This window comes from Candidozyma haemuli (genome assembly GCF_002926055.2).
Source record: "Candidozyma haemuli strain B11899 chromosome Unknown H_2014730914, whole genome shotgun sequence".
NCBI classification, from domain to species: domain Eukaryota; kingdom Fungi; phylum Ascomycota; class Pichiomycetes; order Serinales; family Metschnikowiaceae; genus Candidozyma; species Candidozyma haemuli.
Window position 1 is genome coordinate 242,333 of NW_020289907.1, and position 26,334 is coordinate 268,666.

Consider the following 26,334-nt stretch of genomic DNA (forward strand, 5'->3'; position numbering starts at 1 on the left):
GCACTGGATCCATTGCCTCATATCTTCCCTTCACCTATGATGTAATGCGCTTTGATTGTTCACTATGGACATTCCAGGAAAGGCCAATTACCAAAGAAACGTATATATTTAGATATGAAATTTCCAGTGTTTTGACATTGACTGGCTCGGAGGCTTCTGCGTTTAAGGTTCCGGATTTAGGCTTAGCTGATTTCCACGTTTTGTGTAACCTTTATCTGTTTTGTGATCTCGGTGTTGATAATGGCTGCGAAAAGATCAAGACAAGCCAGCAAGGAGTATAAATAAGGGAAGTGGGCGTGAAGACAACGGAATATTAGTGGTTGAGCCTTTAAGTGTTGCCCTGTTTGTTTGTTTCTGGTGAGGAGGCCTGTGACCATCAGTGGATGCCAAGGTGTGGATGCTGATAAGGATCCCGGTTCCAGCCGTGCACATTTGTGCATTGAGTGATTTCCGGAATGTAGAGCAGGTTAAGTATTAGTGGCTTAATTTTGAAAGGAGGGGGCCGATTCACATGCTGGACGGTAAGAAAGACATGGAAGGGTCGACGACGGTTTACCATGGTAGGAGTCGCTCGTGGTATGCCACAGTTTACAGGGGTACGGATAGTATGGGAAGGTAGGTGGTACAAAAGTGGATTTGTATGGATTGGAGGTTTGGGGCTTTGGGTGGTGATTTTTTGACTTCTGGCGAGCTTAGGTCGTAAATAAGCCTGTTTGGGTAATGTTAGGGTGGATTAGGTGGACTTATCAGATAAGGAAGCAAGGTGGAAGATAAGCGGGCAAGGGAGGTCAAGTACTTCAGTGAACTAGTAGAGGGGATAAATGTAATAGAGGCGTATTTACTAGAATTTTGGTTCTTTTAAGCTAGCTGGGTTGGACTGTAGTGGCGATATTTAAGTTAATGTGGATTGAGCTGGATTCTGAGGTTGCCCAGAACTGACCCGAACTTGCTCAGGGCACGTCATAGCATGGCTTTGTTATATCTAAGACATGCTTAATTTTTGAGGGGACCAGAGAGCATGGTTGGGCGTCTTTAAGTTCCTTCAACGCCATCTTGGTCATAACAGAAACGCCAACACCTTGGACCAAAGCAAGCTCGTAAGCGTCATCTTTCTTCCATTTCACGAAAAGTTACACAACTGAAGAAATCCGAGGGTCGGGAGAAAAGAGGATCTCTTTGTGTTTCGGTTATGAATCCACTGTTTACCGTTATGAGCTGGGTTAGTCCAGCCATCACTCCAAAATTGGACTAAGGTGGTCAAAGAACTTTAAAAGAGCCATTTAATTAGAAGAGCGGTTATTGTAATGTACAAAAAAGTATTATAGACATCGTTACCATCCTTCATGAGCTTTTCAAAGAATCAGTATGTGCTAGAAAATACATTATTTGATCATGAGCCAGCAATTAATCAAATATAATTTTTTGTTATTAATCACACTCTCTGTCAGATATTAGATGACTTGACAGCTGTCCCTTCACTTATCGTAGGCTACTTGGTGTCCATCTACCATTGACCAGCTCCCCAACTTGAATCTGACGAACCCAAAAGCTTCCCATCGTCAAGAATTTCTCTATGGGCAAAGAAAGAGTAGAATGAACGGTAAAATAGAGTAACCCAACTCCAGCTCAAGACCAATGACCAATGACCAATTGACCTGGCAAAGTTACTACCCGTAAAGTAGGATAAGTATGCACCAGCCAGGTAAAGCCCACCATTAGAAAAACAAAAGAAAAGTAGTAAATAAAAAAAAAATATTTACCAGAATAATATAAGAACCCCATTCACTCAGCACAACTTAACATCACAACCTAGCACAGAGTCAACCGTATATACACAAACCAGTAGTGAGTCTAGTCCTGAGGAAGTACAGACTTTGCCAGTAAACGCACCAGCAGTAGCCTGAAAAACTGCCAACCGAGAACCACCAGAAGCCACAAAACCCCCACCAAAGTGTACCAGGAAACAAAAAACAAAACTTTAAAAAAAGACTTTCCCTTCTCTTCAATGTCAAAAAGACCAAAAACCAACTAAATTCCAATTCTATCATTTTTCCTGGTAACTTCCCTCTCTTGGTGTCTCTGGGGCCGAACACTGGACCCTGCGGGCCTCCATATTTTCCACTTCCACTCCATACTGAGCGCGCATCAGATCATCAACAACCGAGAACCACCAACCGAGAACCACCAACCAAGAACCACAATAACTTCCATATAGCCTGTGATGGTGGCTGCGACGTACGATACGCGTCCGCGGGAGGAACGCGACTATAAAGAGATATATCCTGATCTTGATGAAACACAGCGGTTGGGTGTGGTGGTGGTGGAAGACCCTCCATCTCTGGACCTTCAGGTTGTCCAGGCACCGGCGTGGATACCTACGACGAAACCTGTTTTTACTAGACGTGAACGGAAGGCGAGTGCTGTGACGCGTATGTCGAAGACGCTTATAGAGCATGGGTTTCGGGCATCGCACCGTGCTGGTGGTGTGAAGCCTTCATATATTAGAGAGCATACTGGAGAGGGCCAGGTGGGAAGACGCCAGGTTCGGTACGATTTGGACGAGCAGGATGAACTGTTTTTGGCCTGGCGTAATGAACTTCTGCTGGCCAGAGTGACGCTTCTGCGTGAAGCGTTTGAGCTTGTGATTACAGCGCTTGAAGAGGAATGGCATCGCTTAGAGGTCCGAATGGGCGGAATGGGCGGTGGAGAATTGGATGAAGATGAAGGCGAGTTGGATGAGAGTTTTGAAAAGTATGGGAATGACGATGGAATCGCTGGCGCTGGCCTGATGCTGGAACAGCGTTGTGCGGTGTGTAACGACCTGGAGGGCCATAACGGGAACGCTATAGTGTTCTGTGATGGCTGTAACATTGCCGTGCACCAGGAATGTTACGGTATAGCATTTATCCCTGAAGGCCAATGGTTCTGCCGAAGATGTATGCTTGTGAGGGGCCATAGCGATTGCAGTTTTTGTCCTTCTAGACTGGGCGCTTTTAAACAATTGGATAACGGGCTCTGGAGCCATGTTGTGTGCGCTTTATGGATCCCTGAAGTTTACTTTGCCAATCCAATCTACATGGAACCAATTGAAGGCGTGGGTGCTGTCCCCAAGACCCGTTGGAAATTGGTGTGTTACATCTGCAAACAGAAGGTCGGCGCATGTATCCAGTGTACGAATCGACTGTGTTTCCAGGCTTACCATGTCACTTGTGCCAAAAGAGCTGGTCTCTATATGGCCATGGAAAAGGGCGTTCACGGGGCACTTTCGCTGAAAGCTACACTTACGTCCTTCTGTCACCGTCATTGTCCACCTGAATGGAGCGCAGAGGCTGTTGTTGTGGGCATAGCCAAAACTCGTCGCTTCTACCGTGATAGACTTCTTGTTAGTGAGGAGAAGAACCGTTTGGCTTCACGTCGTCGCCATGAAAATAGTCTCAGCGCATTCCGTTGGAGGACCGAACACAACACTCCAATTGCACCCAAGTGCTTTGCTAATATGGTATATGACCTTTTGCTTGCTCTTAAGGTCGATGAACCCGAAAGTCAGCTGGCTCTACTACGTGGTCTTGGTCATGCCTCCAATGTCCCTCGACTGGAGATTCTCGCCGACCTCAGAACTGTCAGTGCTCAACTATGTAAATATTGGTGCCTCAAGCGAGAAGCCAAACGTGGAGCACCATTAGTCCGTCCTAGTGCCCATAAGCTGATGCTCGTTGCCCAAGCGGCGCAGATTTACGACAGCGGCTCAGCCCAAGAGGCGCTTGCCGAACTTCATGAAAAGATTGACTTTGGCCATACTTTGGTCGGCGACTTGGCGAAAATTGCCGACTTGGCTAAACTTGCCCAACTGCGTCAAAATTTGGCCCGCCAACAAGAACAATTGAAGCTTTCAATGTATGATTCTGCCTACTTCCCCTTATGCTCAGTGGCTGCAAAGCACTTGACGTGGATGTCTGAGAAACTCGACCCTACCAAGGTCTTGACGAATTTCCGTCCTCGCCATACGTCTGTTGGTTATACGGATATTCTTCGTAAGCTCAGACGGTTCGAGTACAGCAACGTTGGTGACATCACCAATGATTTGGATGCCTTGCTTGGGGAGATTAAAGCCGCAGGAGCCTTGGGCCGGGCAGCTGCAAAATGGCTGGCGTATTGGCATAGTCGTCTCGGAGAATTGAAAGCTGCCGAAGAAGCAGACATTGCAAAGATTCCGTTCGTGGCCGTGAACGGCAGTGAATTGACCTTAAAGGAGCACGACGCTGGCGCTGTGCTCGCAGAAGAAGAATTAAGTGAGGTCGAAGCTGATCCTTTGGAGGAAACCAATAATAAATCGTTGTTGAGGAATTTCCTTGATTCCAAGCGGTAAAATGATGCCTTCTATTGGAACCAGGTACCAATGCAATATTGATAACAAACGCAATGTGACGTTAATTCAAAAATGGACCACAAAAACTCATGAGAAGCGAAATGATCTGTATTCGTCATTAGATTCCCCTGATAATCAATTTTCGTCAAGCTATCGCTGATCCCCTTGAAGCAAATTCCCGATTAATCAAAAAATAAGCTTGCCAGATTCCACATTCTGAGAATGAAGACATATTTGGTTATACCAGGCCAGACGAAGAACAAGAGTAATGGTGCAAGATTTTCGTAAAAAGGCTCCATAACAATTTTCAAGAATCATACAGCTTCAAAGTGATATCCAGCCGTATAATGTTATTGTGCATCCCATAATGCCCAACAAATCCTTCATTATCGTTACCATAGCATGTCGTCAATGGCAAAAAATTGAGAGACATACATCTACAACCCAATGACCGGACTCCGCTGGTCCAGACCTTACCCCTTCCCAAATACTTGGATTGATATCCCTACGTGCTTGCTATACCATGCAACAGAGCCAAGCATCGGACTTCCGTTGAAGCATATCACGCCTTGAATCATTCTGGTTCCTTGCGTTTCATCATTAAACTACCAAGGATACCCCTTGATCAAATGCAAGTACCCGGACAGAAGCGAGCTAGATTCTCTTTCATTCGTCAGATCAAACATTGATACGGACCCCTCCGTTCGCTCGGCTCATGTCTGGTGCAAAAGCAACATGTTTAGATGCTGCTGATGGCAGGCGAGAGATATTTTCTAAGCGTTCCGGGAAGACTCCCCGAGACAAGAGGAACCAAGCCGATCATGAAAAAAAAGCCCGGCACAGCGGCGCCCCCCAAAGGATGAGTTATTACGTGTTTTACAGTGGTTTTGATGCAGCCGTACGGGCTCCTATGTGGCAAGGCGAGCGATCGATCGTAGCAATGTGCGCTAGCCAAGATTGTGATCGTGTTCTTGCTGCGGACGCCGTATCTGTATCTGGAAGAGGGCTGGGGGCAGTTGCAAGTCAGAGCGACGATGTTGATGAGGGTACAGACGTGTTGAGAACTCAATGAAAAGGACAAAAAGAAAAAAACCCAGGGGAACGACGAAAGCGCCGAAAAGAGAAATTAAGCTAGCATTATGGCTTGAGAGAGTATGGCTTGGGGAGCTGCTTAAAGGGTCCAGACAATGAACAATATGGGAGTTAAAACGGAAAACCGAAAGAGCCCCAGAGTGGGGGCGTGGGGGATACCCTTGAAGCCATGATGAGAGCTGAAGATGAAGAAGAAGAAGATGATGGTCATGAGAAGATATTTTTTTTTTTTTTTTATTTTTTGGATTGTGTTGTGAAAGCCGTCGCCAGGTGATGCTAAGGCCGCAAAGGTTCGCAGGCGATCGGGTACGATCTTCAGGGTTCGTAGCGATCTTCAGGGTTTGCGCGGAAGCGCGGGACAAGGCAAGGCGATGTTGTTGGAGAGAGATTGTTGCAAATCAAACAACAACACCAAAGCCCATAAGGACAAGAAAACATTGTGGCTGGGGCGAAGTCCGGAAAAGCACAAGTATCATCAACGGCAGGACAAACAAAATAGAGTTTTGGTGTACAACACAAGAAACAAGCCATGGCATTTAGCAGAAAAAAGCCTAAAGTGTATTATTAGGGAAAGCCATTGGGAGGGCCGTTGTTTGACAGGAATGTGAGAGACGCAGCGCGAGATGATAAAAAAAAAAAAATGCACAAGCCTCAAAGTAACACAGTTATGCACAAGCAAAAGGCAAGTAAGTAGTTAGTAATTGAGGAAGTCTCTCGACTAATTTGCAAATGACAAAGCAGCGACAGCACGTACAATAGACGCTAGAGCACAATGGTTGGCGGTGGGGAAAGCGGCTCAAAGAGTGGTCAGGGGAGCAGAACAACCAATGGGTCTGTAGTGAATTGGTAAAAGGCCTAGTTTATTTTCTTCTTAAGCTTCAAGGTTGGTGATTCTTCGATATCTGCTAGTGAAGACGGTGACGGGAAAAGGACGCCGTGGTTGGAGGAAGAAAAAAATAAATAAAAGCCAAAAGCAAAGCCAGTGCTGACACATGGCGAGGCTTGGAGAAGTTTACCCAAAACGAGGCAAGAGTACGATTCAGGACACTCCCCAGGCGGAAGCAGTGGCAGCAGGCAGGCAGCAGGCAGGCAGCAGGCAGAAGAGCAGTTTTAGACACCGCGCCAGGAAGAATAGCCGGGGCGAGAGGGTAGTACTGGTAGAGCAAGGGAAGATGAATAAACTAGGGCACCAGCGGTGGCCCAGGGCGGGAGGGAACGGGAGACGGGAGACGGGAGGAATGAAGGTTAAGAGAAAAGAGGCTTTAGATGGTTATTTCTAAGATTTATTTTGGTTATGTTTACTGGGGGAAAAAAAAAAGCCAAGGAAGTCAAGAGGTGTCACCAGGCGAGGTAACCAGAAAAGCAAGAAAAAGAGACAAACAGGCCAAAGAGGCTGAACGAGCACCAGCAGATAATACGATCCACTGGATAATGCGATCAGGAAAAGCAGCAGCGCGGAACCGCCAGGCTTTGAAGAGGAGGAGGACAGAGAAAAAAAAGCCAGGGCAGAAAAAGGAAGAAGGAAAAGGAAGAAGAAAAGTGTAAAACAGTGCAAGTGGGGATGAAGATCGAGGAGGGAAGAAAAAGGAAGGAAGAGGAAAACGGATTTAGTGAGGAAGGTATTAAGGCGAGAGGTAAAAGGTAGTACAGAGCGGAATAGGTGGTGGGGAGTCGCTGGCAGTGGCACTGGCACTGGCAGGGAGGAGGGATTTAGGCTGCACTGGTTACGGTTAGTTAGTCAGTGGCGCCGATTCAGATAAGCGCCAGGCGTGGATCGCAGTACCAGACAGGCACTTTTTTTTCAGAGAGGCAGCAGCGAGGAGAAGAAAAGCGAAGACGCAGACGCAGACGGGCAAACAGGTAACTGGTAGAGGCAACAGACAACAGCAGGTGAAGGTGAAGGGAGGGTAGTGTTGGCAAAAAGGAAAGGCAGATGCAAGCGAACATTGCAAGCTTCCCTGCCTCCCCCCTCGCTACCGGGTCTCACCAGCCTATGCGCCGCGGACGCTTCCGAGGCAAGGAAAATCCCCCAGTCCCCTTGCTCCTCAGGCCCGTTAGGGACTGAGGAGCAGAGGAGACTGGAAGTCTGAAAAGTCTGGATAACCCAAGAGTCAGCACTAAAAAATAATAAACCCTCCTAAAGGAGCCACCAAACTTTAGTTAAATTCAGTTGACCACGGCTGCGGTGACGTGTACTGGCAATGCAGTGTGCTAGAGGACCATCTGAAGAAGGTAATAGGTAGAGGCGTAAAATCGCAGATGCATCAGTTATTTTTTTTTTTTTTTTTTTTTTTTTTGCTTCATTTGGTTGGTTGCAGCGGGCTAACCAGAGCCGCTGCTGGGGAGGATTGGACAATGCAGAGCCAGACATTGTTCTGCCACTGACGTAAACAAGCCAGGGAACACAAACCGGGATGTATGTGCAAATCACAGCTTGCACTGAAGCCAGGCAGGGCTGCGAGGGCTGCGAGGGCTGCGGATGCCTGCGAGGGCTGAGAAATACTGGAGTAGTTATATAGGGTCGATTTGCCCCATGGAAATAATAATCAACGATAAGAGGTATGTATTTGAGCTGACACCGCCGATGACACCGCCGAAGGTGGTGTCAGAAGGTGGTGTCAGCGAAGAAACACAAAACACATGGAGGAAGACATGAAATACACATGAAAGACACAGTGGAATGACAGATGATATAGACATGATGGACAGAAAGCTAGCCAGCTGGTGCCTTGGGGTAGAGGGTACCAAAGGGAGGGACCCCTCCCGGCCCAAAAGTCTTGCTGGTGGTGGCTGCGGTGACTTTCACACATTCAGTGAAGGCAGTTCCAGGGCAAGTGGAGCCGTGGAGAACTACCAGAAACAGCAGTGGCAGCAGCATTGGCAGCAGCGGCGGCGGCGACGTTTTCCGCAAATGCAGCGAATACTGAACATCGGCAAGCCAAGACAGAAGGAGGCAGGGACCCAAAAAGCAGTCACATTGCTCGCTCCAGCCCATTACTGATATGTAATTACGAACGTCCCACGAATACGCTTTAACGTATCTGCGTGAAAAAAAAAAAAAAAGTGTTCCTAGCACTAAAGTCTAAGTGTGTTTTGGGCACTTGTCGAGTCTGGCGGGTGGGACTATCGTATGCGCGGTGGCCGTGGAGGCTGAAGAACAGGCTGAGGGAGCTTTTGCAGAATCCCACACATATGTTTTTTCCCACGCCCTGTGGGGGCCTGTCTTGTGACACGAGATCTCTGGCATGGGCCTTTTTTGGGTGCGTTGCCGGCTACCGGCTACCGATACCGAACACCGTTTAAAAGCACATGTCGCCCAAAGGAGGTGTGTTTGCGAGGAGGTCTAAAAACGTGCATTAGCGGAGGGTGGGCTGAAAGCAAAGTTTACAGAGGTAACTTTTTTTTTTGTTTCTGTTGGACGACTTTCTGCCTGCTGGGATGGAATGTCTCTGGAGGTGCCTCCTGGTGGTCAACGCCAGCGTCAGCGCTCAGCGCCAGCACCCGCGCGATCTCAGATCTTCTCCAGTCCCCTCGCGCAAGCCATGAATGGACAGAGAGAGAGTTAGAGAGAAGAAGACATAGGATTTGGCGAAATGGCGAATTGGTTGAATTTTAGTTGACTTTTGTGCTTCGTCTTGTCTCGTCTCGTCTTGTCTTTGCGTTTTGCATTTTGCATTTTGCATTTTAAACGCACTCTAACTGACATCCTCGCCAGTGCTCGCCAGAAAGTGACAGAAACAGAAACAGGACCAAGAATAGACAGAGAGGAGACACATAGGAAAGGACTAAGAAGAGAGAGACCATAAAAATCCCTTTTGCAAAACCACTTTGGGCCATCCAAAAAACTCGATCCCTTGTTTATTGGCATTCCTTTTTTTGGGGTTATTTTGGGGGTAATTTTTTTTTTTTTTTTTTTTTTTATGTCCTCCTGTGGTTCCCCCAATCTCCAATTGCATTTTCCCAAATGCCAGATGAATAGGCGCTCCGCGCGCGCGGTTCCTGCTTCTCCCTCTGTCCTGTCTTGCCTGGTTACTGGTTACTGGTTACTTTTTTTTTCACTGCCCCTGCCCCTGGACAAGTTTAACCGCCCTCGTTCCTGCCGCGTACCTCGCGCACGCTGCCTTCACTGGCAGACAAGGCCTTTTTCCCCTTGGCGCAGTCATTGGCCGAAAAGAGTGCTGGAATACGTTTTTGGAGGACAAAATGTCTAAAACGTTAAAAGTGTAATTTGGGTATGGGTGATGTTTTAGAATGGGCCTTTTTCTGTTCCCGGAATGTCGAATGTCGAATGAGTTCTCAGGGTTGTGCTGTGTCAGGGGATACTGCTTTTTGTGTGTGTGTGTGCGTGGGTGCGTGTGTGCGTCCTGCCTGCCCCAGAGCCTGCTTTGTCTGCGACGCCTTGTGTTTTTTTTTCCTCATTTTCGTGCTTCTACTAACAATGCAGCATCCTTTGGTTCGGTCTTTTTTCCTCCACCGTTTTAAGCCTGATTGTTTCCTACCGTTGGCAGACCTTTTTCTGTTAATTGTTTTCTTGTTTGCTTATTAGTACCTTTCCTCGGTCCGCCTTCGTCGTCTCCAGCCTCGACCCTTCAGAGATCGGTAAATCAACCGATAACGGCTTTTTTTATTTTTGTCTCGCTTCAATAACATCCCTTTCCTTTTCATCACACTCCATTAACTGGTTCCATGACGCCTAAGAAACTCCCCATGATTGTCGATATCGGCATCGACAACTCGGGAAAGAAGATGTTTCAGGTCCACGAAACGTCCAAGCAAGTCCGTAACGGCATGCCCATATCGTCTCAGTTTGCTGAGTCCTCCTTCTTTGACGGCACCAGCCTGCCTGACTCCAAACCCAGAATGCGTGTTTCTACAAGTGCCTCGGCCATAGAAACCTCCCTGACTTCCATTCCTTCCTTTGGCCCTCCCAGAAGCGATTCCGCTGATATGTCTTATCTGGAATGCATCACTACTCCAACAAGCGCTACGTCTTCCACTCATGGCGGTGACGCAGAGAAAGATATCTGGTGCCATGACGTGCAACAGGCGTTTGAAGAGGTTCTCGCCATTGTGCCCAAGAAGGGCCTTAACAAGATCAAGATTGGTGGCCGTTCGTGTGGTAGAAACGAGTTGATCTCGGATTATATCATGGCCAAGACGGGGAAGTACAGATCTAGAAAACAGGTCTCCAGTCATATCCAGGTGATTAAAAACATGGGCCTGCGGAAAGAACTTATTGCTCTTATTAATGATGGTCCACAGTTTGGTTCTGATGAAGAGGCTGAGCGTAACAGCAAGCATTTCGAGGAGATCTTTGCTAAGATCAACTTGAACAAGTCACTAGGTGTGGTTCCAAATGGTAAGTCTTCAGGTTCTGAAAGACGCCACTCCACTGGCCTTTCGTCTACTCCAAAGAGAAAGCGCCTTAACACAGAGCTTGTTTCCATCAAAAATATCAGCTTTTCCATTGAAAGCAGTGTTCCCGGTAACAACAGCTTCTTGACCTTCCAAGAAGATGTTCCAGTGAAGCTGTTGACTCTCAAAGAAGACGCCAACTTTGCATCTAGATTCCCTGGTTTGGAGGAGTTTGCAAGTACGAACGTGCCTATTCTTCATAATATGATCCGTCTTTTGAATCCAGCAAACTTGCCCATTGACTTCTCTGTCGACAGGGATCTCAAAACGAACTACATGCTTGATTTTGCTACTATTCCACAGGCTGGTCTTTGCAGTTTTACCTCGGTTTATTCTTTTGGTGCTGAAGTACTCAAGGTCAACGAGGACAATTTCATGGCAAACACCAACCAGCCATTCCTTCTTAAGTTCTGGAAATGCTTCTTCTACCAGTTGTTGCAGCAGCCAAGTTCTTTGGACGCTGCTTTCAAAGGCATTACAGTCAAGCAGGTGATCTACGAGCGCCATGATGGCTCATTCAGCTTGGTTCCTAAGACCAGAATAAAGGCTGTCTTACTCTGGGAATTTTCTAAAGTCGAAACTTGGAGAGAGGCTGTTTCTTCGACTTCCAGGCTCTTCCTTCCGCCTTCCCTTCAGACTCCCATTGAGTTGAGCGATGCTCTTTCACAGCCACCAATGCTTCTGGGCACGAACCCGATCAAGCAAGAGTATATTTTTTCTCCTAACCAAGGGATGCATCCCGTGAAGCAAGAGCCACAAGATCCTCTCATGGGGCTTTACCAGGCGCCGTATTTCCCACAGACACCAACAAACTTCCACACGCCTCCACCATCGGGCCACACATTCCATCCCTCTGCAAATGTTGACTTGGCAACAGTGAGAAGCTTGCCAAATGAAGATTCCGCCCAATGCTTCGGCTCCTTCATGGCCCCGTCATCCACAGAGTTTGGCCCTTAGTCATTTAAACTACTAGTTATGCCGTGAAGCTCCCCAGTCCCGCATGGCCCTGCCGTGCCCCCTAGTCATTCGTTTACAAGCGACATAGTTACGTATTTCATTTCTTTAAGAACCTAATGTCTTTCACATCTAGTACTTTTCGTAGCCCACTTCCTCTAGTCTCTCTGCTTTGTTCAAAACTTCTTCCTCCATGTTGTTCATGTACTGACTCATTTCGTCCAACCACTTGTAATCATAAGCACCCAAAATACGGATTGCCAACAATGCTGCATTCGTACTGTTGTTGATAGCCACTGTAGCCACAGGAATACCCCTTGGCATTTGGACAATGGAGTGCAAGGAGTCAACACCGTCTAGCGTGGATCCCTTAACGGGGACTCCGATAACGGGCAATGGCGTCATGGCAGCGACCATACCAGGCAAATGAGCAGCGCCACCGGCACCTGCAATAATAGCTTTGATGCCTCTAGGGGCGGCTTCGATAGCAAACTTTGACATTCTGTGTGGCGTACGGTGAGCAGAAACGATGGTAAGTTCAAATGGAACACCAAATTTCTTCAAAATATTGGCACCAACAGACATCACAGGCAAATCAGAATCGGAGCCCATAATAATGGAGACCAAAGGTTTCTCCTTAGGTTCGACCTCCTTTGGTAATGAGGATGATTCGCCCATAATAAATTTAAGTTTGCTTTCAGCTTCTTCCATGGAGGAGCCAACGACATTAATGTGACCCATCTTACGCTGGGGCTTGCTCTCCTTACCGTACAAGTAAACGGAAGCATTTGGAGTCTCAATAGCACGACGACAAATTTCCAACTCACCGTTTTTCTTCTTGTCTCCAAGAACATTAAGCATAATAGCGTTAGTGTTTGTCGTGGAGAAGTTAGAAAAGCCCTTTGGCAATGGCAACCCAGCAACAGCTCTGACGTGAGCTTCAAACTGGGAAGTCACGCAAGCATCAATAGTGTAGTGGCCAGAGTTGTGAGGACGAGGAGCAATCTCGTTAATCAAAAGTTCATGGTTTGGCAACAAGAACATTTCAACACCGAAAATACCACAGCCTGGGAAAGACTTGACGGCGTTCTGGGCCAAAAGAGAAGCCTTCTTCTGTAAAGTGTCCAGGATTCTAGCTGGAGCATACACAAGATGACAGATATTGTCCTTGTGGTGAGTCTCAACGGTAGGGTAAGCGAAAACCTCACCTTCAATCAGTCTAACCACCATAACAGCCAATTCCTTAGTGAATGGACACCATTTTTCAGCGTATAAAGGTCTGTTGGCCAAAAATTCAAGAGCCTCTGGAATGGACTCCTTGTTCTTCACGACAAAGTTACCTCTACCATCGTAGGCCATAGTTCTAGACTTCAACATGAAAGGGAAACCAAATTTGGCGCCAATAGCCTCAAGGCCAGCCTCGGTATTCTCTTCCACAGCAACAGAATCCACCACATCGACGCCGTGCTGCTGCAAATGCGTCTTCTGGAGGTACTTATCCTGGATAAGACGAATAGTCTCTGGGAATGGGTAGATTGGCACGTTCAACGTCTTTTCCACGGTCTTCAAGGCCTCCACGTCCACGTGTTCAATCTCAATGGTCAAAAGATCACACTTCTTGGCCAACTTGGTAATGGCATCCACATCCTTAAACGACCCATCCACATGGGCATCCAAAGCGTTGATCTGTTTAGCAGGCGAATGAGCAGCGTCAAGCACCACAGTTTTGATATTGAGTCTGTGGGCAGCCTCGACAATCATACGGCCCAACTGGCCGCCGCCGAGAATTCCAATGGTCTTGTTGTCCATAGTGTGGTGGTAGATTTGTGAAGAAGTAGTGAAGTTGAAGATTAGAGATGCGATCAGAGTCACTGCGATGGTTAGTGCAGGCGATAAGGCATTGCGAGTCAGGAAGCAACGATGGTGGTTATGGAGCGTGGGAGGGAGGGAGGAGGAAGGACAGAGATGGAGGTTGGTAAGAGTGGTATTTGGAGTAGTTTGGATGCTTTTTTAGGCTTTTCTGAGCACTGGGCGTGGAAATGGGTGGTGTGTTTGTAGACTATAGGGTACTAGAAATGGCTGCGAAAATTAGCCTGATTGACAGGTTGATGGAGGTGGTTAAGGAAGTGGAGGTGAAAGGCAGGAGGAGTCTGGAAGGAGCTGAGATTTAGTGGGTATTTTTGTATGGATCTTGTGGGTATATAGGGAAAATTTGGGCATTGTTGGTGAACTAGTGGTGGGGTTGACTCATTGCTTTACTGAGCAGAGTATGTCAAATAAGCGGTGTCTACGACTCATGTCTTAGATAATGTAACAGTTAGATATGAAAATGAATGGCATTCGATTTCAAATAGTATCAAAATTGATTATCATTTAATGAAGCAGATTTTAGAGGTGATGGCTGGAAAACAAGGAAGCATCTCAATAATTCATGAGGCAGTGAATGAGAGATAAGAAGCTAGCAGTTCGAACTGAAAATCTTCGAGACAACTTGAATTATGACTGGAGAGTCCAACCTTCACCTATTGAGTTGAACGTGATAGAATCAACCTTGTCATTCCCATTGGTAATGCCAACTCTCTCATAACATCACAAAGCCATTATTCCAACAACCCACAGGCTCCCATTTCTTCATCCAATCTTCTCATAAATTCCATACAGCCCCTCACCCCTCAACTTTCGTCCTCCCCTACAATATCCAAAATTGACTTATGTTTTTCATTATGAGCGGTGTGTGGACTCAACTGTCCACCACGACCGCCAGTCTCTTCTCATCAGCTCATGCCCGATGAGCCAGAGTCCTATGCTGTAGATCTATGTAATACCAAGCCTCCATTTATCCTAAACCACCGAAAGAACCGAAATCTCTTAGAACTTCGTGTGGCCTCTCTTCTTCAAACCTCTCTTTCTGATCCTACTGGTGTTCTTCAAACCAGAAGTCTTGACGTTCTTCAAAGATTCAGTTTCAGGCTTGGATTCACCTTCAGCCTCTCCCTCGGGCTTCTCTTCCTGCTCTTCTTCCATAGCATCCTCGTCCTTCTGATTCTTCTGTTTTTCTTCAAAAGCCTTAGCTTTAGCAGCAAGACGAGCGGTTCTCTCGTTGGCATAGTTGGCAAACTCGCCCTTTCTCTTGATGGACTTGGCCCTCAACTTGGACTTGCTTCTCAACGACTTGGCCATTTTCGAATGAAGTGTTCAGGTGAAGATGGTTGGAGATATATGGATTTACTTTGATGCGATGAGCTTCGCTGCGCGCCCATACAAAATATGCATGGGCCCTTTTTCGCAGCCATCCAGGTACTGGAAGGAAGAGGTAAAGAAAAGGGAGAGTGAATAATTGGTTTTTGTATGGAATAGGGTTTTAATTAGGGGGTGAATTTTGGGTGGTAGATTTTGAATTTTCTTTTTTTTTTTTTCCTCGTTGGAGTAACTGGGAAGTGCTGGATGGTCTCTGTTAGGCAGCCTCATTGGTATGGTATGTCTAACGGTGTATGAGGTTTCAGATACTAGTAGTGAAAAACATAGTTTATGGGTATTTCAATTGTTGTTTATCTGAATTCGTTGGCCGTGGAATAGGTAGCCTTATTTTTTTTCTATGTTTTTTTTTTTTTTTTAAAGGTAGATGTTCAACCTCTTGGCAGATAGCCGAAACACAAATTCTGACTAGGTAGATACTTCAACGTAACGAAACTTTAACTGAGTTCTTAAATACACTTCACGGTAGTCTCTTTGAATTGGTGATATTTCATGTGCTTTCTTTCTTTGAAAGAAATTAATTCATGTATTCTTTTTAAGTGTTGATGGACTGAGAGGCAGCATCCTACTTTGTCATAAAAGTTCGACTAATATTAAAAATCAAAGAAAACAACCAGAAAAAAAAAATTTTGAAAATTAAACCAAGCATGTCCTTACTTAAAATCCATTACGTTGAATACAAATTAATACAACACTGAGCCATCAGGGAGCCAACCCACACATCATTAACGCTCCAGTACCAGAAATATCTACATAATATTCAGCCACATCCACCATCCACCACCTTCAACCAGCCTCTCGGAGTTATCTCGAATAAAACTCCAGTCAGCTCTACATCTTCACATGCCCCCAATTCATCCTCTACTCAATTCTCTACAATACAGAAACCTAAAACCCCCAAAAACTAACGCTTACAATTGCCTCCTTTGCTTCTCGCCCACTCCTATTTAATAATCACCGTAACACGTCCCAAACAAGACAATTGCCAGAAACAGAATACACTTCGGTGCCCCCAAGAAATCCCAATACGTCCATACCGCCTCCAACGACCCCCTGCGGACACAAAGAACACGTCCTCGAGCGCCTAATGGGTCTAAAAAATATTGTTATTTATAATGAAAGTACAACATTCCTCGAGGCGCTGGACAATCCCATTCTTCATTCTTTGTTCATGTCCCATTCTTGCGATCAACTTTTTTTAGTCAACGCTTGTGCAAAGCCACCACCAAGGGCGGTACAGCACTTGGCAGCGGAAGAAAACGGCGACGAAGAGAATGTTTTCAAAAGCTTACTGCCTTTCGGGAAATATTAAATGGAAGTCTAATTGGGAGAACCTTAATGGGAGGCTTTTCGCAACCGTTTATGGTAAACCTTTCAGCCGCATACCTGTGGTATCTTTAAACGAGGTTTTTCGGGAGACTACACAACAAGAGTAGGACAACCACCATTATATACGTAATGAAAAACCCATTGATGCCAGGGAAGGGGGTTTTTGGAGGGAAGAAGATTTTTGAAGAAATTAACCATGGTCTCGTCACGTGCATGCATCCAGGGCTCGCGCCCTAGAGTGTCTCTTCCTCGCACCCGTGCACCTCGATGTCGCTCACTCATTACCCTCCACCCATCTTGTGCGCACACTATGGCTGTTCCCCCCATACATAAAATTTTGCCCACATAAAAAAAAAACAAGAATCCAACCTGCAGGTAAGCCCTCGCTTTTGCCCTCACAAAAAAACCTCTATTGAAAATTTTCTTGCTCCCTTTTTTATCTTCTAAAGTCAGCTAATCAAAATGTATGTTTCTTGAAGCGTTAAATTGCCTGCTGTTACTGTGATATCGAAAGCGTCCTTGATGCTGGAATTCCAAGATTGTGAAAACTCCCATCCCATCTGTCCCAAATTACCGTTTGAATGAGCCCCCAAGATGATCCCTTGAAATGACCAGACCAGTAACAGAAAGAAGTCCCAAGCTTTGAATGGCCCGAAAATTTTTTGAAAACGTATACTAACCGACCAGGCCTAACCTCAGAACTCAGAAGAGACTTGCTGCCAGCGTTGTTGGTGTTGGTAAGAGAAAGATTTGGTTGGACCCAAATGAGACCACTGAATTGGCTTCCGCTAACTCTCGTAGTGCCATCAGAAAGCTCTACAAGAACGGTACCATTGTCAAGAAGCCAGTGACTTCCCACTCTAGAGCCTCTGCCAGAATCATGGCCGAGTCCAAGAGAAACGGTAGACACATGGGTCTCGGTAAGAGAAAGGGTACCAAGAACGCCCGTATGCCTACCCAGGTTGTTTGGATGAGAAGATTGAGAGTCTTGAGAAGATTGTTGGCTAAGTACAGAGATGCCGGTAAGATCGACAGACACTTGTACCACCACTTGTACTTGGCTGCCAAGGGTAACGCCTTCAAGCACAAGAGAGCTTTGGTTGAGCACGTCATTCAGGCTAAGGCCGAGGCTGCTCGTGAGAAGTCTTTGAAGGAGGAGGCCGAGGCCAGAAGATTGAGAAACAAGGCTGCCAGAGAGAGAAGAGCCCAGAGAGTCGAGGAGAAGAGACAGGCCTTCTTGAACGACGCTTAAACACTCTCCTTCTCAATCATATAGTTTTTGTATCTTCAAGATCCGGTGGCACATTAATCACACGACCAATATCGAATCAATTGTTGTAGTTATTGTAGTTTCCCAAATATCCATTAGAAAGTCTAGTGACTGATCTATTTATTTATAAAATGGTGACGGCATAATACTCATAGCTTAAAGTCGTCTTCCCGGCACAAGACAGAAGACGATGGTGAGAATGGCAGTGAACAAAAGAATAAGCGCCAGCACCCATAAAGATCTCTTAAGAAGAAGTCTGTAGATGAAGCGATCGTGAACCTTGATGAATGACTGCTTCGGTATGAAAGACTCACTGAAACCCGCCAACGCTAGTAGCGGATCAAGTCTGTATACCGAAGAAACAAGGCAATAGAAGCCAATGAGGAACGAAACAACGATCACGGCACGGTAGCCCTTGGATAAGTCCAAGAAGATTAAGGTGAAAGCGATCCAGAAAGATGCAAAAATGAAAAAGAAGCCGATAATAATACGAGCATTGATGGTCCGGTTCACGTTCTTGATGGCCACGAAGTTAAGGAAGTTAGGCAAGTAGTGGCTCTCAATGACATTGAAGACGTATCTCTTCACAGCATTGAACACATCTGGATCGTCTCTGCCCTCGACTTCGATAGCGTTAATGATGTAGTTGTTGAGTTTCGTAGGAAGATTAAGGTTCTTCTCAGAATCTTCAACAAAATATTTAAGCAACAAGTTGTGAGATGATTCCCTCAAGTTATTACGCGTGATGAAGGAACCTGAACTGTGCTTGGAGTCTCTTATGATCTTTTCGAGCAAAGATGGATTGATCGAGGAACGTCTGAGTGAAGCATAAGTCTTTCCATGATGCATTTGAGTAGTTCCTTGTTGTGGCAGCTGGGCGTAGCCAATAGAAGTGTTGCTCTGATCGAAAGAATCGTCTAGGAGTTTAGAGTTCGAAGATACTCTTTTATCGGGGAACCCTGGGCTTCCATACAGAGCGTTATCGACAATGGGAGAAGGTGGGTCGACGCCACCGTCGTCCTGATATTTATCAATAAGTTCCCTAATCTTGGGATCCACATCGTTCAAGTTGATTTCACCTCGAAGAAACTGAGAAAGTCTGTTGGAGTCGTTGTCCTCCAAAATATGATCATTTATAATAAGGTCCAAAAGCATCGACAGCGAAACAGATTTATGTTTGCTACCTTCAGTCAATGGAAAGGAGTCTCTTTGAGGGCTTCCAGCTCCCAGATTCCGAGGACTCTGGTCGTGGCCCATGAAAGGCGTCCCACTAGCATAGTGGTTAGAGCTTCTCACGATGGATTCTCGAAGACCCTTGACATAGTGCTTGCAAAGGTTCAAATGAGAAATAAGGTCAAACCAAAAGTCCAAAAGGTCAACGTTATTTTCAATATATTGCATGTACAAGTAAAACGTGTACAAGTTAACAGGCGACCTCGTCTTATTTGAAAGGATTTCACCCAACGTCGGAAGTCTCGACAAGTGCACGGCATTATTCGTCTGGTTCAAATTGTCCAAGTTCAGCAAATAGTGCTGGTTAGGCTTTTCAGCCTGGAACTTCTCCGACATGGACCGTAGTGGAATATCAGGCTGGTAGTTGGGAAAGATTACCAGTGATGAAGATGCTGGAGAATCGCGAGAGGTAAACATGGTGCTTGCCGGTGCAGGAGCCACAAAAGCGTGTTGGCCACAAGACAAAGAAAACGAAGGGAAGGGAGGTCTATTTGGTTTAGGAGGTTAAGGGAAGAGCAGCGAAGAGATGTACTTTTTTTTTTTTGGTGGTGGTAGTATGTTTCTTGCAAGGTCGTATGGTAGTGGGCCGTGGTGGACGTGGCATACGAGAATGATGGCTGCGAAAAGACCACATTCGCCCTAAAGTGGGAACGTAGAAGAGTCAAGCGATGGTTTAAGGGAAGAAGGTTAAGAGCGGCAGGAATGTCGTTCGGGTAGTAAAAGGTTGTTTAGTATGGTGGTTCGTTTTGGCTGGTTTAGTTGGAGTTGGCTGGACTTGGGCTGGGTGAGGTTTCATGTACTTGTATGTGAAAGCCAGTTTGCGCCCATGTGAAGGGTCCAATTGATTGCGTTTGGTTGAATGAAGACTTTTCAAAAATGACAATTGTACTATTAGAATTCCCAAAGAAGCTTATTGGAGGGCTTTGGGCGATCTGGGCGGCTTTTGCTGTGCCCGAATGGTCTGGACTTTGACGACATTGGCTGCTTTTACTGCATACCGTGAACGGTCCACTGTCGTGTAAGTACCCTGGGCCAACACCGTCAAGGCTGTTGAAGGAGTCGGTGGTGGTGGTGATGGTGGTGGTTGAGTTGATTTGAGGTGATTTTGGAGGATAGGTGTTTTGGGTGGTCAGAGTGGATTGGTTGATTGGGTGTAGTGAGGGTATAAGGGTCTAGACTGGACTTTGGTATGGCCATTGGTGGATTCCAATAAAACGCTTGTTTTGGTATATAAACTCAATGTGGTTGTTTAAAATAGCTGTTTATTTCCATAGATTGTTTTATTTTGGTCTTTTCTGGTTTGGGTGCATTTATGGCGGTGATATAGTTTTACTTTTGGGTGCAAAATGTCAAATCGCACGTATATTCTGAAAGAATAGAGTGGTCTTCAGAAGAAAGGGAAAGTATAAGATAAATAATAACTTGAAAAAAATTACAAAAGACGTTTTTAGGAAAGCATAATTTTAAGGACGTTAAAGTTCTAAAATTTTCGATTCGAATCTTTAATTCAAGGCAAAAAAAAAAAAAAAAACTTAAACCTGGACAAGAAAGTGAGGACATCTGAAGATGACATCCAATGGTCAAGACCCACCAGCTTTCCAGATGTGACCAGATCATCAACAATGAAACTTATTAGCCAGATAAGGTTCAACCAGAACGTTAAAGGTCGGTAAAAAAGTAGTAGTCGTTTTCCAAGACGCGTTGTCACATAGGTAGCTGTAACCACTTGGGCTCACCAACCGGTCCAACCCAAGACCATAATACACTTCTCTAACACCAAAGAAGCATGAGAGCCACTTAAATGACAAGGAAGGACCCTTCAAGTGCTATGAAACAGCCATAAAACACTTGATAGTCCTCATCTTCAAGCTAACGGCACCAATGTGACAAACTTCCGTCAACATATCCAAACGAATGAAACTTCAATACTTAAATCAACCGTCTGCTCTGGATGCATAGAAACCGTTCAAAAGCCAAAACTACCCAATCAAAGTAGACAGAAATAGCTTCTAATTAAATGCCCAATCTAAGAGTCTCCAACCCATTAGAGCCGCATGGCATGTCACCACAAGCCTTATAACTTCTTCTCAACCACCTATACTTCCATCCTCAACACTTATAGTACCCACCACCTCAAAAAACCTCTTATTAACCCACAGCTACCAATTTTTCCGGACGTCGATTCCCGAAGAAAATACGAGTTTCACTAAACCGTGCCGGAGACGCCGGTAACAGTGATAAATCGTGACATGACATCTTCAACGTTTGAGCCTCACCCCACCAGCAGCGCCAAACCCGAAATAGAAAGTTCGGAGGTCCCCAAAGGCTGATCCAAGCCTTCGTAGAGGATGCTTCAATTTGACGTGTTTTTACCTTTCCCCACAATAAAGCCTCTCTGTCATGCTATGTTGGCTGAATGGAGCCAGAGCTCCAAAACCCGGGATTGCAGCCAATGTGGAACGGTGTTGGGCGTGAAGGTGGAGAAGGTGCATTGGATTGGGAGGCGGGAGGCTCTGGAGAAGGCTCTTGGTAATGGGGCCAATTGGGCTGATTAATTGCTTCTGTTATAGTTGGTTCATTGTTGGGACAAGATTGGTCACTCAAGGGAAATTGACGACGAGCTTATATTCCAAAACGGTCAAATGAACTGGGGGGAGCTACCGTTTCTTCTTCGGATATCCCCTAATGCTTACCGTCAATTGTTCCCATTTCTGGCGGCTACTGCTGGAACCATAAATGGCTGCAAACCTTAATACTTTAAATTGGCTTCGACATGTGGTCCAATGAAGGTCTTATCTAAGAAGCATTGAGGTCTTTTCTAAGTCTTATCCTCTAGGATGTCCTGCCCAACACTCTCCCTCTACTACCTCCTCCCTCTTCTCCCTCCCGATCCCATTGACCTCTTCAGCCAATCAAACCTTCCTCTACTCAAACCTACACCTGACTCCTTTCATGCTAGCTAAGTCGGCAACGCTGGAGGGCTTATTTTTAGTGTCCTTATCATCCCACCCAACTCCCTTGCTTTTGTGCGCTCCAGAAGCTTATCATTGCCCTTGTGCAATTACCCTATCTACCTCCACCGGGGACTTGAGTGTCTTACTTCCCGGTTAAGCCTCCAAGTGTGGAGTCGGCTTTAGCAACCAATGATAGCAACAAAGAACGAGGGATCATCCAGGTTACACTTTGAACAAAGCGGGATGGAATGAAACCGCGGGGGCTTTTTGTGGAGCTTTGGGGGCTTTGAATGGCTTGAAACCTGTCAATGGAAGCAAACAAAGAGGTGAACAGCGAGGTAACGACCAATGTATGGCAGGCTATTGGCGGACTACGGATCCTGGCCCCGTCCAATGGGAGCACAAGAGGACAAGACATGGCCAGGGAGAGGAAGGCTAGGGGATTAACAGACACAAGAAAGGCTGGGTTTCCCAGAGCAGGTGTAATCAACGATGGAGGCAGCCGAAGGTTAATCAAATTTCGCAGCCAAACATACTTTACCTATGAATAGATGAAGCTGAGGACGAGGGGAAGGCGGGGCTGAAGGGAACCCACCTTATTTTTTAAGCGCCAAAAGTAACAAAATCCCTTCTTTTAATATCTTTCCATTTATCCTCCGTCCGTGTTTACTCCATTGATTTCAGGTTTCAAGTTCCAGTGGGATGCCTGAAACTCGGGAATTCCCCCACAGTCCGGAATCGTGCGAGAGTTACCGAGCGCGGGGCGCCAGAAAAAAAGAGGGAAAAGGGAAAGAGGGAAAGAGAGGAAAATGCACCTTCAGTTTGGGGGCACTTTTCGCAGAAACAGCGCTCGAGTTCAAGAGGTAGTTGGATATAGTCAAGGAATTTAGGTAATATGAGGGAAGTCTCTTAAGTGGAGAAAGATAGTACAGAGACTTCAATGGTTCAATGGAGCTTGAGTTATTATTGGTTGCGTAGTGGAGGATTATGTGTGGTGAGTGGAGTGAAAAACTCACCTTCCTACCCTCCACTGGCCTCCTCCACTGGCCTCCACCAGGAGGACCTGCCCCCACTGGATAGGCCCACTGGGACCGCCTGAAAGTTTATTCTCTAACCATTTCTTTTTCACTCTTCATAAAAAATCCACAAAACCACCAGGTCGACGTTCTTGGTTAGAATATCCCATTAACCAGTGTCATGTGCTCTCTCGATAACAGCGGCACGGCAATTTGGCACTTTTCGCACCCACTGATAACACACCTATCAGCCACAGATACACTGATAACACCAGCAACCAAGTGCCCCAAGGTGATTAAGAAAAATAAAAAATGAAGGTAGGTAGTGACATTTGAACCCAAATGTCAACTAATATACTAAACACTTCTATAGATCTTCCCAGTGTTGTGTGGCCTGGAGCCACAAGGCATTTTTGGTATGACTGTGCGAGGCAGGAATCGAAAACCCGAGGGAACGACAGAAACAGGAGCAGCAGCAGGAGCAGCGTCACCGACAGCAGTCAGTCCAAAGATACGAAACGGGAAAAAGAAAAGAAGGAAGGGAGGAAGGGAGGGAGAGAAGATAAGTTAATTGGTTTAATGGGGGCTGGTTTTTGATAAGTCCATTTATGTCTTGGTTGGTGACTTTTCACTTTCGTCTTCGTCTTTGATTGTCTTTTTGGCCCCGCTATCAGGGAGGGTAAAAAATCCATTCATTATTCATTCATCTATTAATTTTTTTTTTCTATTTATCTGCGAAATCACTTATTGGCCTGACTTTTTTTTTTTTTTTTTTCCTCACTTTTTTTTTTATTATTTTCTTTTCCCCTGCCGGTCTTTTTTTTTTTTTTTTTTTTTTCGCTTTTACCTCTTTTGCATCCGCTAATTATTTTATTTATCCTGCTTCTTCTGCTGCCTTTTTTTTTTTTCCCTCCCTCCTACTTATATCCAACTTTGGCCAACCTCCAAAAAACCAACCACAAACTAACAAACGTCCAACCTTCAACCTCCAAAGTGTTCAATCTGTTCAAACTGCCCCCTCCTTTTGCCTTGTTGAAATTCTCCTTCTTCCTTTACGTGCCTTAAGCGCCTATTCTCCGTCCTCGCCATGACGTTGAATCTCCTTGGGCCTGCTCCCCTTCTTGGGCTCCGCCGCCAGAACCAGTCCTTTTCACTCGCTGCTTTTTTCCAGAAATACGTGTTTCGCCTGGGTGCTACCGCCCTGGCGGGGCTTTTCCCTGCGCTTCTGGCTTCCCAGATCTACTCCATTGGTAATACCAAAAAGGTCGCTGCTCACTCGTGTGCTGCTGACGATCTTGAACTCTCTTTGGGTAACGACCAGATCGAACTATTTGATAACTACCTTGCTCCTGCCAAACAACCTGAATTTGGGTTTCCTGGCCAAGTTCCGGGCCCGGTCCCGGGCCCCGGTCCTGTAGACTTGGACGAACCGCTTCCTTGGGGCTTTGATTTCCCTACCGTCAACGACTTTGCGTCCACTCCATCGCTTTCCTCGTCCTACCAGACCTCCATCCTGAGCTACCCTGAACTGGACTTTGATTCTCGCCAGTATGACGCTCCCAAGTCCCATTTTGCGCTTAACATGATTGGCGTCAACCAGCCCCAGGCTTTCTTTGACTTTAAGCGTTCTCCAAGATCTACTGATTCCCCAATGACTGGCTCTACTAGTGAATCTCTGGTTTCTTTCATGGATGAGCTTTTCTTTAAGAATGGTCCTATGCAAACAACAAACTTTGCGTCTGGTTATGTTGAACTGCCTCCTTTGGCTCCACCTGCTCCTGCTGTTGCCAAGAAGAGAAAGGTTTCTGAATCTCCAGACTTCTTTGACGACGAGGCTTTTAAGAAAGTCAAGGTTGAGCATGAACCTCACCATGTTGAACACGAAGACAACCGTAAGAACAGCGAGGCCAGACACGTCTGCCCAGACTGTAACGCTTCTTTCAAAGTCAAGTCCTACTTAACTAGACACGCCAGAAAGCACACCAACGCTATGGCCTTCATGTGTCCCTTCCACGACATCTCTACCGTGGACAACTTTGGCAACGTCATCAAGCTGGCTACCAAGTGTCACCCTACTGGCGGTTTCTCCCGTAGAGACACCTACAAGACCCACTTGAAGGCCTTGCACTTCATCTACCCTCCTGGCACAAAATCAAGTGCCAGAAACAGCACAGGCGGTCGTTGTGCGGGATGCTTTGAGTATTTCGAGAGCAACGCCAGATGGTTGAAGTACCACATTGAGTGTGACCAATGCAAAGGCTTGCAAGAGCACGGCAGAAGCGTCAAGGGCAACGGCTGCAAGAACACCAACAACCACAACCATAACCACAACCACAGACACTCACACGCCGAAGTCAAGGCAGAGTGCTACGACTAGACAGGCTCTAGTTTCCAGAGCCCTGTCTCTACTCCAACCTTTTTTTTTATACATATTTTCACTTCTTCTGCCGTGCCCGGTCAGTCTCTGACATCCATGGTTGCCATGCTGGGGGCACACGCATTGTTATTAATTTTTTATTTCAATAGTTTTTTACTTGTCAATAATATATTAACGTCACCATCACGCGAGTCGTAGACCCGGTCTTCCAACTTCATCGTTACTATCACCATCGCTCCTCCACCCTCAAGATAACTCTCCATGCTTTGGGCAACGAAAAGCGCAATGTACCTGTCAGGGAACCCGCTGCACAACAGGGCTTCCTACTCAGGTCTGCAAAATAGATAAAGTCAGAGAAATCGCAGATTAATGGTGTTTAAGCCACCACCAAATGGCCCGCCAAATGTGTAGCGGATAAGATGGAACATTGATTTGAAAAAAAGAGTCTCCTGGGCTCTATTGCACTTTTTAAACCTTCTTTCTCTTCCTGAATCATCACCTGCAACTTTTACCGTTGTGATTCATTTTACGACTCAATTTTCATTCATCTGCCCATATTTTTACATGTTTTGCGTAACTTTCGACGAATAGTATTGACAGCTGGAGCAACACACAAAAACACATGCACAGCGGCACTGTGCAATCGAATCATCGGTCCGGACTAGCCGTCTTGGACGCCTTGGAGGCGTGGACTGGCGTCTGAAGTGAGGCGTGAACAGGCTTATAGGTGGTTTTGTGGGATTTGTGGTTCTGCCGGACCAATGAAATACGTCACACATAATCGTTACCAAACGGTGGTGGGGTGTGGAGGACGTTGATGTGATCGAACGTTGGACCCAGGAAATTACTATTGGGCCGTTGTGGTTCCCCTTGATAAGGGCAACCTAGTAAAGTTTATTCTTGCGTCATCATAGTATACTTTTATTGCAATTGCGTTATCAGTAACCGTCTAAAGCAACCATAAATATTTTTTTCACCTGTTGATCATGGAAACTTCCAGACATGGAAACTCTATTTTTCAATTCAATCTCTTGGCGATGGGCCAGCAACACCAACCAGTTTTCCACCCTGGA

The 26,334-nt window shown here is 46.0% G+C and overlaps 7 protein-coding genes across 7 annotated transcripts; 4 read left to right on the forward strand and 3 right to left on the reverse strand. All coding sequences in view use genetic code 12, as the record gives it.

Moving 5' to 3' along the window:
• Positions 1–2,221: 2,221 nt before the first annotated feature.
• Positions 2,222–4,366, forward strand: CXQ85_004652 (uncharacterized protein; the record flags this gene model as incomplete). Its single annotated transcript, XM_025488265.1, has 1 exon — positions 2,222–4,366. The coding sequence occupies one exon, from the start codon at positions 2,222–2,224 to the stop codon at positions 4,364–4,366; it is 2,145 nt and encodes a 714-aa protein (XP_025342927.1).
• A 5,778-nt stretch (positions 4,367–10,144) lies between these two features.
• On the forward strand, positions 10,145–11,830 carry TEC1 (transcription factor TEC1; the record flags this gene model as incomplete). The annotated part of the gene is made up of 1 exon (XM_025488266.1): positions 10,145–11,830. One exon carries the CDS (start codon positions 10,145–10,147, stop codon positions 11,828–11,830), a length of 1,686 nt encoding a protein of 561 aa, XP_025342928.1.
• Positions 11,831–11,959: 129 nt separating this feature from the next.
• ADE2 (phosphoribosylaminoimidazole carboxylase) lies at positions 11,960–13,636 on the reverse strand (the record flags this gene model as incomplete). The annotated part of the gene is made up of 1 exon (XM_025488267.1): positions 11,960–13,636. The coding sequence occupies one exon, from the start codon at positions 13,634–13,636 to the stop codon at positions 11,960–11,962; it is 1,677 nt and encodes a 558-aa protein (XP_025342929.1).
• Positions 13,637–14,695: 1,059 nt separating this feature from the next.
• Positions 14,696–15,007, reverse strand: CXQ85_004655 (uncharacterized protein; the record flags this gene model as incomplete). Its single annotated transcript, XM_025488268.1, has 1 exon — positions 14,696–15,007. The coding sequence occupies one exon, from the start codon at positions 15,005–15,007 to the stop codon at positions 14,696–14,698; it is 312 nt and encodes a 103-aa protein (XP_025342930.1).
• Positions 15,008–16,607: 1,600 nt separating this feature from the next.
• Positions 16,608–17,663, forward strand: RPL19A (60S ribosomal protein eL19; the record flags this gene model as incomplete). The annotated part of the gene is made up of 2 exons (XM_025488269.1): positions 16,608–16,615; positions 17,099–17,663. The coding sequence occupies 2 exons, from the start codon at positions 16,608–16,610 to the stop codon at positions 17,661–17,663; spliced, it is 573 nt and encodes a 190-aa protein (XP_025342931.1).
• Positions 17,664–17,837: 174 nt separating this feature from the next.
• On the reverse strand, positions 17,838–19,331 carry RAX1 (Rax1p; the record flags this gene model as incomplete). The annotated part of the gene is made up of 1 exon (XM_025488270.1): positions 17,838–19,331. The coding sequence occupies one exon, from the start codon at positions 19,329–19,331 to the stop codon at positions 17,838–17,840; it is 1,494 nt and encodes a 497-aa protein (XP_025342932.1).
• Positions 19,332–23,971: 4,640 nt separating this feature from the next.
• Positions 23,972–25,261, forward strand: STP1 (Stp1p; the record flags this gene model as incomplete). The annotated part of the gene is made up of 1 exon (XM_025488271.1): positions 23,972–25,261. One exon carries the CDS (start codon positions 23,972–23,974, stop codon positions 25,259–25,261), a length of 1,290 nt encoding a protein of 429 aa, XP_025342933.1.
• Positions 25,262–26,334: the final 1,073 nt, after the last annotated feature.